The 12365-nt window shown below is 38.0% G+C and overlaps 1 protein-coding gene across 2 annotated transcripts in view; it reads left to right on the top strand.

The window, feature by feature from the left end:
* KCNN2 (potassium calcium-activated channel subfamily N member 2) overlaps positions 1 to 12365 on the top strand; it is a 133561-nt gene that overhangs the window by 35142 nt on the left and 86054 nt on the right. For both annotated transcript variants that reach the window (XM_046667572.1, XM_046667573.1), the window contains one exon: positions 5014 to 5432. In XM_046667572.1, the coding sequence (XP_046523528.1) occupies positions 5014 to 5432 (419 nt within the window). The remainder of the gene's footprint in view (positions 1 to 5013; positions 5433 to 12365) is intronic.

Genomic DNA, 12365 nt, shown 5'->3' with positions numbered 1-12365 from the left:
GTACTCAGGAAATGGCACAGTCATCCACTGTTTTTCAGAGTAGAAACTCAGCCATCTATGGTTCTTCTCTTTCTTTTATTACTCCCACATTCAGCCCATCAGCAAGTTCTAGCAAGATCTCCAAATTATATCTCTAGTGCACCCACATCTCCATTTCCATGGCAACCTCCACCCCACTGGTCTAGGTCACGGGGATACTGACTGCAACCAATCAGACGTCAGAGAATTTCCTAACATGTATCCTCTCTTGTCTACTCTTGTTTCCCCACAACAGTAAGGATGAGGCCTGTAAGCTGTAAATTAGATCCCTTCATTCCTCTGCGTAATACCCTTCAACGGATTCCTGCTGCACTTGGAATGAAATCCAGTCTTGATACCACAGACAGTAAAGTCCTGCACATCCCTATTTGTCTCTTCAAACTCACCTGCTTTCACTCTGCCCCTTGATCATTAAGTTTCAACCACTCTGGTGTTCTTTTATTTCCTGAAGCATGCTAAGTTTTTATAAACCCTGTGGACTTTGCATGTGCTATTTCCTCTGCTTACAGTGTTCTTCTCCTGGCTGTCTATATGGCTCTTCTCTTTATCCAAGTCTCCCCTTAAATGGTACTTCTCCAGATGCCTTCTCTGATGACCGCATCTACTGTCACCTCCACTTTGTTGTTCTCTATATCATCTCTTGTTTATTTCCTTCATAGCAGTGTCCACAGATATAATTACTTTATTAAATTGCTTTAAGTCTGCTTTCTTGACTTTTCTATTTCTTTCCTGGTGAAAGTTAGTTTTGTGGGGCAGACCCTCTGTCTGCTGTAAATCTTATTGTATGGCTAGTACATGGCACAATGTCTGGTACATAATGAGTATTCAGCACACTGGGTATTAAGTAAATAAATGAGTGAACAAAGAAATAAGCAGCAGTTAAGTGTGAGGATTATGTGGAGAGTATAAGAAAATATTTCTCCCTTAACTTTAGCTTTGAAATATATATTCTGATAAAACAAAACCAAAAATAAAATCATTTCAGGTGTTGAGTAAACCCCTGATTAGTAAAAATGACTATGTCATAGAAAATTTTTCTGGAGAAGTTACTGAAGAATATGATCTGGACTTCCTATGGAATTACAAAATTGTGCTGCAGCAATGACTTAGCATTTGGTAGGATGTGTTCTCTACAGGTTTGAAAGATGTCATAGATTTATTTCACTTGTATTATTCTTTAGTCTTCCCATCTTCCATGAGCATATTTAATTAATATTAGAATCTATCCTGTGATTAGGATAGTCAATATTAAAGTAGAAATAACAAGCCAGTTTATTTAACAAGCATTTCTTATTCTCCACTAGGTAGACATGGTTCCTGTCCTCAAGGAGCCTCAAGGACAAGTAGGGATGACAATCTTACAGAGAAATCCTTATGTCTCCTGTGGCAGCATGAATAAGAGGCACACACACGGGGATCATGGTGGAACAGAGGAGGGAGTTTTCAGATTTGGCTGGGGCATGGACAATGTCCTAAAGGAGTGATTGTGGAGTTTGATCTTAAAGGAATAAGAATTTGCTGGGTGGAAAGACTTTCTAGTCCACAGGATAGAATGTACAGAGACACAGAAGTATGGTTAGGGGACTGTGTTCCGGAATCTGCAACCAGAGGGGAATGTAAGAGGAGGCATAGGCAATGAGGTTGAAGAGATAGGAAAGCCAGATTGTGAAATGGAGGCCTTTGAATGGTTTTAATCTTGGCAACAATAGGATTATATAATCTACATTTTAATAAGGTCATTAGAGGATGGAGGATGGCTTCCAGTAGGAGGCATCTGGTGGTGGAGACAGAAGGCATGGGAGAGATCATTCAGGAAAGTAGAGTATGAGGAGGCTCAGTAGAGCAGGAGTACTGTGATGGGGAGGAGGAAGGTAGCTTTTTAAGGAAACTGAGATGGATCCTTGAGAGTGGCTGCAGATGAAAAAAACAATATGTCACACAGGCCGTGAGAAGAGATCTTTTTTAGGAAGGAAGGGAGTGATTAATGTCAGACAGATCAAGTAAGATAAAAGTTAAGATGGAAGGACTGGATTTCATAATTAAGGTATCTTTAGTGACCTTAGCAAGAGGAGTGCTGGTGGGGTGTTGGGGGATGAAAGAGAATTGAGAAAATGAACACCACCTGTGGCCCACCCAGAGCCACAGGGGGATCTCCTTTGTTTGTGGTCCTTTGTTCTAGTGAACAGTGGAGATTTGAACTTGCCTGCTGAGAGGGAGGAAGCACAGGAACCAGGCTTTCAATGCAGGTGAACTGGATTTTGATGTAACATTGCTTTAGACAGGGGAGCAAAAGAGAAGGGAAATAAGGAGAAAAGAGTGATATATAGGCAAGTTTGTGGCTGAAGTATAAAATAGAGGGTATTTCTGATATTGGGGGAAAGCATGCTGAGAGGGAGAGGAACAAAGGTGGCCTTTGAGCAGAAAGATGATTGTTTGTGACTGATGCTATGGAGGACACGGGAATGATGGCAGGTGAGGCTGAGGGTTCAGCTGAGCTTGAAGGCACTGGGGTGTGGTGGCTTCATCCACCTGCAGGTCCTGGATTGGTGTTGCCTGGACAGGCCCCTCAGAAGATAATGGGGAGGCTGCTGAGAATGCCCATGAGATAATTGTTGCAGTGATGTGAACGAATCGAGAGACCCAGGGTAGTTAGGGAAGTAAGCAGAGGAAGCAATGAAAAGGAGGCTGAAAAGAGAGAGTAGAGTGACGTCAGAGGGAGCAGGTGTGCTATGAGTGTTGGAAAGAGTGCTATCCTGGGAAGATAGGACACTTTTTATGAGCAATATATCAGAATTACACATCCAAATTGGCGTTTCTTTATCAGTTACCTGAGAGGGTACTTGTTCTGCATTTATGCTGCTGTGGCCCAGAACGGTGTGGGGAAGCCCGTCTTGGAATTGTGCTCAGAATCTGCAGCACAGCTTTTGACTGTCTGGAGTCTTGGTGATTCTTAGCCCTTTGGAGGTGGATTTGACGTTTTGCCAAGTTCAGTGAAGAAAGTGGACAACCAAACTGGGTAATACCACTTTCAGTAGAAATGGAAATAAGAATCTAAATAACAGTACTGTTTTTCTTATGTGACTTGTAACAGGCCCTGAGAGCAGTTTCCAAAGAGTGACAACAGCATCTTTGAAACGTATATAGCCTCTCAAAATAGCTATTTTGAGGGACATATTCCTTTGGATGTAAACGTCTTAAGAGATTTGGGGGTCATACTCCTTTAGAGTTATACAGTACTCAGTAAATACTGATAGAAAGTTTAGAAGGCTTCTCCATTTTATCTACACAATCTGTATATCTTTATTATTGAAATCATTTATACCAACATGATATTGAAAGTGGTGAGACTGAAGGAGATTATTTCCATAGCCAACGTGGCCTGCTTTATTTATGATCTATTTCTTTACTGGAAACTGGGAAAATATGATTTTTCTCATCTATTAGCATGTGTCAAACACTTTAAGGTCCCTAGATGGAAAGTTGTGATAAATGCATACCTAAAGCCATTATGTTTCCCTAACTTAATTTGTTAAAATTTTAATATGTTTTTGAGAGATTCTGCTGGTTCTCCATCTCCTCGAGGTACCAGAAAGAAGTGGTAATTTTTGTCCTCAAATTCCTGTCCTTGCCAAGTAACACTGATGACAATGTTTGAATAATAGCATGGGAAGTAGTTATGAACTGCAGAATAACTAATCTAGAATGGGAATTAGTAACCATCTAAATGGTGGAAAAATTACTCTCCTGATTCTAGAAGAGCAGAGTCTGTAGAATCCAACTGTAGTGGAAATCTGCTCTGCCAACCTTTTGCTATTCACTTACTTGAGAATGCACTGTTCTCATTTGGGCTGCCTTCACTTCATGCTTTCTACTTAAGTTGGTTACTTACCAAAAGGCAAAGAATATGTCATCTTTCTTAGTGGGGAGCGCTGTTGGCATTCTGGGCAGACAGGTCTTTCATGTGCGTGGGACTCCTGGGATTGCAGCGTGCTTGGCACCCCTGGCTTCCTGGCTCTAAATGCCAGTAGCCCCCACAAGTCATTGTGGTAATCAGAAATGTCACCACACATTTCCAAATGCCTCTGGTTGTTTATGGACTTCCAGAGCCTGGTGGACTTGTTTACTGAAAAGCCAGGGAAGACAAGGAACATTTTTTCTGTCCCCTTTACTCTGTCTGTCTATCAATCTATCTGTCTGTCTATCTATCTATCGATCTATCTATCTATCTATCTATCTATCTATCTAGGTGTCTCCTTTTTCTTTCTTTTTGTTTTCTTTCATTGTGGTGTGAGGAATAACAGAAATAGGAAAAAGGAATCATCATTAAAGAAAGAAAGATTGAAAACAAATGAATAATCCAAGAGAAGGCTAAGGGAGAATAGAGGACAAGAGAGAAAATAGAGTGGTAGTGGGGAAGCTGGAAGAAATGTTTCTGCCACATTCATCTGTGGTCTCTTGTGATTTTCTCTCTGAAGCCAAGAATGAGATTTCTTGTAGGAATGCTCATGTATAGTTGCATTGCAGGGTATAACTGATTGCAGAGGCACCCTAAATAGCTTTCACTGAGAATATAGTTAGAATTGTGTAAGAGTTTAGACCCAGACCTTGCAAGAGGAGAAGAACTTGTGATAAGGCAAGTGCATCTGACTTCATCTAAGGGGGATGCGTTACTAATAGGCCCAAGCCCTTTATTTCAAAATGATGTTACTTACATGATTGTCCAGGAGCATGGACTCCAAAATCATTTCAGCTTGTGTGTAGCAAGTTTTTAATTTCAATTTTTACAAAATGAAGTTCTCCCTTTGTGCCGATACCATTTTCTAAAAATAGTGTACCTGGCTAGCATTTAAAAGTTATAACCTTTAGCTTGCCATGATTGCTAAAAGTCATCTGTTATGTATTTTTAAAATCTGCACTAACACTTGTGGACCATTCATGCCATACTGAAGCTGATTTTCTACTTTATTTTTTCAGTTGTTCATGGTGGACAATGGAGCAGATGACTGGAGAATAGCCATGACTTATGAGCGTATTTTCTTCATCTGCTTGGAAATACTGGTGTGTGCTATTCATCCCATACCTGGGAATTATACGTTCACATGGACGGCCCGGCTTGCCTTCTCCTATGCCCCATCCACAACCACCGCTGATGTGGATATTATTTTATCTATACCAATGTTCTTAAGACTCTATCTGATTGCCAGAGTCATGCTTTTACATAGCAAACTGTTCACTGATGCCTCCTCTAGAAGCATTGGAGCACTTAATAAGATAAACTTCAATACGCGTTTTGTTATGAAGACTTTAATGACTATATGCCCAGGAACTGTACTCTTGGTTTTTAGTATCTCATTATGGATAATTGCCGCATGGACTGTCCGAGCTTGTGAAAGGTAAGTTTGTTTCTTTTCCTGAGAACATGATTTGCCATATGGTGTCCTTGAAAGTGGGAGAAAGAACACATTTTAGACTAGAGGCACATGGTGACTCACTCTTGAAAATTTTGGATTCTCCGCTGAGCTTCTTTTAAATGACTGTGACAAAACTTTTCTTAAGATTTTTGCAGACAGCAATGCCTTGATACGTATGTATTTTTTTTCTCATTTGAGCAGTTTTCAATAGAGGGCTGTCTTTATAATCTATGTCAAAATTTGGAGATCTACAAATTATAGAGGAGACTTCTATCAGAAATGTTTGTTTAATGGTAATACTGAATCATTTTGCTGCCTCACTGGTTATAGCATTGATTATTGTTGAGACAGAAAGCCAGTGGAAGAGTGGTGAAGCAAGATGTCTTTAGGGAATATCTCAGAATGTTTTGTTGACTGTAGTACCTATTTATAATAGTGTTCACATGATTACTGATAAGGAGCTAATGTATAATATTCAGTTTTATTGAACTCTCAACAATTAGTAACAAGGGGAAGTGTGTGTTTGTTTTATTGTCTGAAGAGCTCCGGTGGCCTAGAGCTGGACCCACATTCTCAGAACTCAGAAGCTGCTCAGTGAATCTGAATTAATCAGGTATAGCATCAGTGATGTTAACCTTGCCATTTAACAAACAAAGACAAGTAAATTTGTTACATAAGTGGGAAGAACTCTATCATAATGAAGGAGGAAACCTCATGTGACCTTGGTTAAGAAATTCAAGTGGAAATTAGCAGTAGACAGATAGAAACAATTTAGAGGCTTCTAGAACTGTTAAGTATTAAGATGTTGGTTTTTGTGGTAGCTAGATTTTTTTAAATTTAGTTTTTGAAAATCCAGTTTATATATATGCAGCTGGTTTAAGGAAGAAAAATATCTAATGAGAGTTGTTGCAAAAATAGCAAACCCGCAACACCCCTCTCCCATTTATACTTTCCAGAAGTAATCGCTCTAAATTCTTTTAGCTTTTTCTTTGGTAATTACTTCCCACATTTCTAAAGTATGTTGCTTATATTGCTACATCTAGATTTCGCATCCAGATTTTTATGGAATTTGAGGTTTTAGTTGTCTTTCACTTACAGGCACACACCACTTTCATGACTCTATCCCCCCCAAAAAAGTAATTTCCATCTTCCTAATAAGTTATATAAACACCAATAATCTATATTCCATGTTCCCATTATTATGACTATGTTAGCTGCATTTTTAGTTGAACCATATGGTATATTAGAATCATTTTGCCCTTCCTGCACATCTTTTTATTTTCTCTGGAATTCTTAATTGCCTCATTTTATTTGCTTATTTTTTACCTGCGTAGTTTTCTATATGCTTAGCATCTGTAAATTCTCCCACATTATGTAAATATCCTTTTACTAGATTCATATATATTAGGCAGCCTATTAATTTCACCTAGAAGTGATTCTTCGGACTTTCTAACCTCCTTCTCTATCATGTTGGGGATTTCCTTTGCCTTTTTTTTTTTATGTTGAGTACCTTTTTTCTTGAATCTTGTTTCTTCCTCTGTCTTCATTTATTCCTTCATTTTGGCAGAATCTATCATCCAGTAACTTCTGAGAAAAGATAGTATCTGAGAGAGAGAGATTTTTTGAAACCGTGCAGGTATGGCAGCCTTTATTCTTCTCCTATGCTTAATTGATAACTGGGCTGGATATAAAACTCTAGATTGGAAATCACTTTCCCTCGAATGTTGAAGAGTTTATTTTCCTCTGGTCTCAAGGTTTCAGCAGTCTGACGCTATTCTCATTTTTTGATGCTTTTTTTTTCTAGAAGCTTTGAAGGATCAGTGTTCTAAAATTGCACAAGGAAATGTCTTGGTGTGAATGTGTTTTAATCAAGTGTACTAGGAATTTAGTGGGCCTATTCAATCTTGGAATTAGTGTCCTTCAGTTCTTGAAAATTTTCTTGAATTATTTAATGATTTTTGTTCCCATGTTTTGTTGTGTGGATATTGGCCCTCCTGTATTAGTTCTTTAATTTTCTTATTTTCTTTCTGTATTGTTTTCATCTCTGTTTTTGCTCAGTGTATGGAAGATAACCTCAGTTTAATCTTTCAAACTTTCTATTGGGATATTATTTCTTCTTTAATATATGTTAATTTCCAGTGTCTCATTTTTTGATCCCTAAATGCCCATTTTTTAAAAATAGCATCAGGCTTTTCTTTCTTAGATGTACTGTTTTATTTGTCTGGAGATGTTAATGAATATTTTTGAAATTTTTTTCTCTTTGTATATTTTTTGTTTCCCCAAAGATTCATTTTTCTGTTTATTTTGGCTTTTATTTTAGAAGCTTTCCTTAAGTGTGTAGGTGACCTTGGCTGTCTGCTCATACTTAAGAGTGAGGCGCTAAAGAGCTGATTGGAAGTTTTCTGTACAAATCCAGAACTTGTCGACTGTGGGCTTCACTACAGGGTAATTTGAGTGTTGGGGGCATGGAACACTGATTTCAGTATCTTTACAAATTTTCTCTTTTCTCTAAACAATCTGACTGGCTCACGGGAGGTCATTTCTACTCTCCTGTCATGAAGGTGTAAGCCTGAGTGACAGCATTCTGGGAATTGATAGGGCAAAGAAGAGGTCTCAACAGTTAACATGCAAGCATTGATTTATTTTCCTAGTTGTCATCCAGTTGGCCTGCTCTCTATAGTGCCTGATGCCCTGCAGTCAGCCCACAGACCTGGTGTGTTTTACCTCTCCAGACAATAAACGTCCAGACTTCTGCCAGGCGGGCCAAAGGCATTACCAGTTACAGAGTGGAAGAGGGAATCTGGGGATCTAACTGCTTTTATACAGTATTTGAACCTGTCCTCACATTTAAAGCTCTGTCATTATCTCCACTTACAGAGGTACTGATGCCGAGAATTCCTGAGTCTTTGGTGTGTGTGTGTGGAGGGGTAAGGGTGGGGGTTGATTCTTAGTGCAAATATGGTCGCTTCTTGATTTTTCACCACTGCTGGTCTAGAATTCTCCTTTCTAGCTTCTTTACTACTGTCTTGTCACTCATTCTTCTTGCCCTTATGGATTCATACTTTGTTTTAAAATTACTTACAGTCCTTTTAAGGGGGTCTAGGGAGGGAGTTAAGGCCAGTATGTTTGTTGAAACCACCTGTTTTTACCAGAAATTCTGCAGGGGCTAGTTTTTAATACTATGCATCTGAACCTTTTTTAGAACTTCTCTACATAAATATGGCATTTGAGGGATTAAAGTTTTCTTTTTAAAGAAACATAGACTCCTTATGGTAATGCTTTTTGTCCTAGCAATCATGATATTTAGATGCTTATGATACTTTGTGGAGCAGATGTACCTGTAAAGTTTGTAAACTTAGTTGATATACCTATTTAGTTTATGAAGGTTACTCTTAACTAAAAGTTATATATGATAATGTGACAATGGAGGTGAAAGCATAGTTTAACAATATATACATCTGTATGGGTGGCTCCTCATGCATCTTCTTTTAAAATAGCCTCAAAATTGTGCACATCCCATACATTTTCTTTCCAAAAACAGTTCATCTCAGCTGTTTTAACCTATTGTTGCTAAATACAAAAAGCTTGAGGCAAGCTGTTCCAAATCTCATCAGCCCAAAGTATGTGTGTTTTTTAACATGTTGAGATTGCTAGATGACAGACCATTCCGGTTTTCACATAAAAAGGCACTAGAAAGTGAAAATTATCCATTTTATATCAAGAATGAGAGACCAACCAGCAGATACGTAAAGGGAACAAATCTATGGCATGGTTGGGGAGGGAGAGCGATCAGAGTCTGGACTGGGACACTGGAATTTAGTCCCAGTTGTACAGTTTAGGAGCTGAGTGACGTCAGGCCAACCAGCTCACTTCTTTTTGCCTTAGTTTCTTAATTGTGAACTAAAGGGATCGATAAGCTTTCCTCTTCCAAAGGTAACATTTTATAATTGTGCAAATGTATAAAAGAAAATAAAATCATTAACCAGTACTGTGATAGTAGAAGATTTTCCACATTTCCTTTTTCATTAAACTTTCCATTTTGGTGCACAAAATCTCCAGATTGTGACTGGTAAGATACAAAGACATAAAAACATTTGCTTAGTTTTTCACAAAGTTGATTTTGAATATGACGTCATCCACATCTTGCACTTCTTTAGATGTTTACTTTCTGACCAGCCTGCCTTCCTTCTTTCCTTCCTTTTTTGAAGTTTGCAATACTTAATACAACACATAACTCTCCTACTTCTTTGGTTTGGAATTCTCCACTAATGAGGAGGGCATCCTATAGGAGGCATCTTTTCTTGGTGGTATTACTTTCCCTGCAGATCGTGCACCTCTGATTTACCTTTAAGTGATAAAAACTCTTTTTTTCTTTTCTTTCTTTGTTTTTGTTTTTGTTTTTGTTTTTGTTTTTGGGGGGGGAGTGATAGGGGGAAGCAGAGTGGCACATCTCTGGCATTATTTCTGTGGCCTACATTTGTCAGGAGGAGGCTGCCCCAGACCAGACCACAGTGTCCCTTCTCTCTCTTTTCCAGTCGGCCTTGTGTTGAGGTGGACAGCAGGTCTGGAAAGAAAACTCTCTTCTGAAGCAGCCTGAGAAGTGTGGCCTGGTGCTGTTAAGTGATCTTGTGTTCATGTGGACGTAGGCCAAAGCATTTAATCAAATGTCTCAGAAGAAACTTCAAGAACATTTATGTCTTAGAAGCAGTCTGAACCCCAGAGCTTGGGGTCCTGAAAATTGGAAATTATGCCATCATGACTTGCACCTGTTGAGGCTTCCCTGGTTTTGTAAAGATAGCATGGGTGTGTTAACCCAAAGTGTGCTTCACTGGACACAGTTTTAGAGGAAGCTGTTCTGCAAGGGGTAGGACCGGATACTGTGGGATGGTGCTGTGTTACACAAAGAAAAGCGTTTTGTTTTTTCTTTTTCACTATAAGGGTTGTCAGAGCATTTAATATGTGAATGTGCATTAGGCATATCCAAGAGGGGAAAGGAGCATTTATTGGGCTACATCTTCTGGGAAACACAGTTGGCATATGTCAATACTGAAGTGTCAGAGAAAGAAAGGGATTTTAACTTTCTGCACAGTTGGAGAATTTTAAAAAATATTTCTTTGTAAAATGTGTTCTGTTCCTTTTTGCTACAAGTTTCATAGTGTGTGGGAGGGGGCTGAGTTTGGGATGGAGAAGAAGAAGGTGGAAAGAAAGGGGGCTGAGAACTTTGGGGGCAGTGTTACCAAGCAGGAAAGCAGACATGGGAGTAATCGGTGGTAATCGAGAGATGCTGGCACGATTTCTGTTACTGGAAAAGATTGGTTTAGTTAAGAAGTTAGTGGCCAAATAAACTTACCGTTCTTATTTATCTCATTGTTCTATCTCTAAGAACGTTTAAATGAGCATTAACTAGCATGCATTTGTTAAGAGGGAAAATTTTCTAAAAATAACTTAAGGATGGTTTATCCTTTTTCAAATGGGGAGATTGGAGAAGCAAACAATGGAACTTGTTTTGAATAGCTTTTAATAGTCTAAAGTGCATTTTAGATGAATTAAGAATAAATTCTTTCCATCACTAAAAACTAATAGATGAAAATAGGTTTGCTATTTGTTTTTCAACTTGAGGAATGGAGTTTCAGTTATGTTTAGAATCTACTATTTAGTGTTTTAAAAGTATGTTTCATTTCTTTGATTAATCAGGTTACATTTTTCTCTATTTTTGTTTAACTTGGTCACAAAGAGTCTCTTACACTGTGTTTTTTTAATTGCCTGGAAGATGATTTCTGAAGTGCAGTTGAAACTTACTTTATTGTAGCATAGTATATTGAATATTACAGTCAAATCATGCTCCATAATAAAACTTTATCCAACATACACTTCATATAAAATAGCTGCTTTTAACACAAGGATTGGTTATGTCTTCTAATAGTATTATGGAGTTGCTAAGGAAAGCCCTCGTAGGGTGAGAATATCCTATTTTGTAATGACACAGATTTCCATGCTTTTAGCACCAATTCATAGAGGATGTATGAATTGGGGTTCCACTTTCTATTGAATATGGGCACTGAATATCATCTCAATTTTGTGCATACTAAGGTAAAATGAATACCCTTATTCCTGAGAACCAATGAAACCAAATATAGCACAGTAGTTGTTTACATCTAGGAAATTAATTCAGCATTGTGGTGGTTACCTTTTTGTGACCAGGTGTGAATCTGTTGCTCTAAGATCATACGTTTATGATTTCCTCTAGATAAAGTATGATTTTAAATAAAACTGAGCTTTAAGTTTCAATGTGATGAATTGTTTAGAATGCTTAAATGATCTGGGTTCTAATTTTCAAGTTCCTCATTTCAAAAAAGTTTTAGTTTTTCAAAAAAGTTTTTGCTTTTTGTATGACATAAGCCAGTTTTTCAAGGAGGAAGAGATAAATGGGATCTGAAAGTCTCATCTGTTCTATTTTATTATTATTATTTACATAGGATCAAATGCAGGAGAAAGAGGGATGAGGAGCTCCATTTTCAAGCTCCAATTTGTTTTCTTGATCTGCGGTCCCTGATTTTATTTTGTATTTTCAGGAGACTCTACTCTTTTTTAAGTCCTGACCGTGGGAGATGCCTTATTTCCTGTTGATTTACTCAAATTTGAAACATGTTCCTTGTAATCAAGTTTCTTCAAAAGTTGTAAAAGTAGTCATAAAATATGCATTGCAGGGCTGAGGAAACATCCTGCTGCCACCTTGATTTATTACAGTATATGAGATAATTAGATTATTTCTTACCACTTCAAGTTTCAGCTGTTGCTAAGTAAACTGTAAGCATTTCATCAATGGATTTGTAATTTGTGGTTGATGCTAATGTAATACTTCGTAAACTTGTACTTCCAGGGTCTGATTCATACATACAGATATAGCATTTTCAG

The sequence above is a fragment of the Equus quagga genome, chromosome 7, assembly GCF_021613505.1.
Source record: "Equus quagga isolate Etosha38 chromosome 7, UCLA_HA_Equagga_1.0, whole genome shotgun sequence".
Lineage (NCBI taxonomy): Eukaryota > Metazoa > Chordata > Mammalia > Perissodactyla > Equidae > Equus > Equus quagga.
Note: the sequence above shows the minus strand (reverse complement) of the source record. Positions and strands in the feature narration are given on the sequence as shown.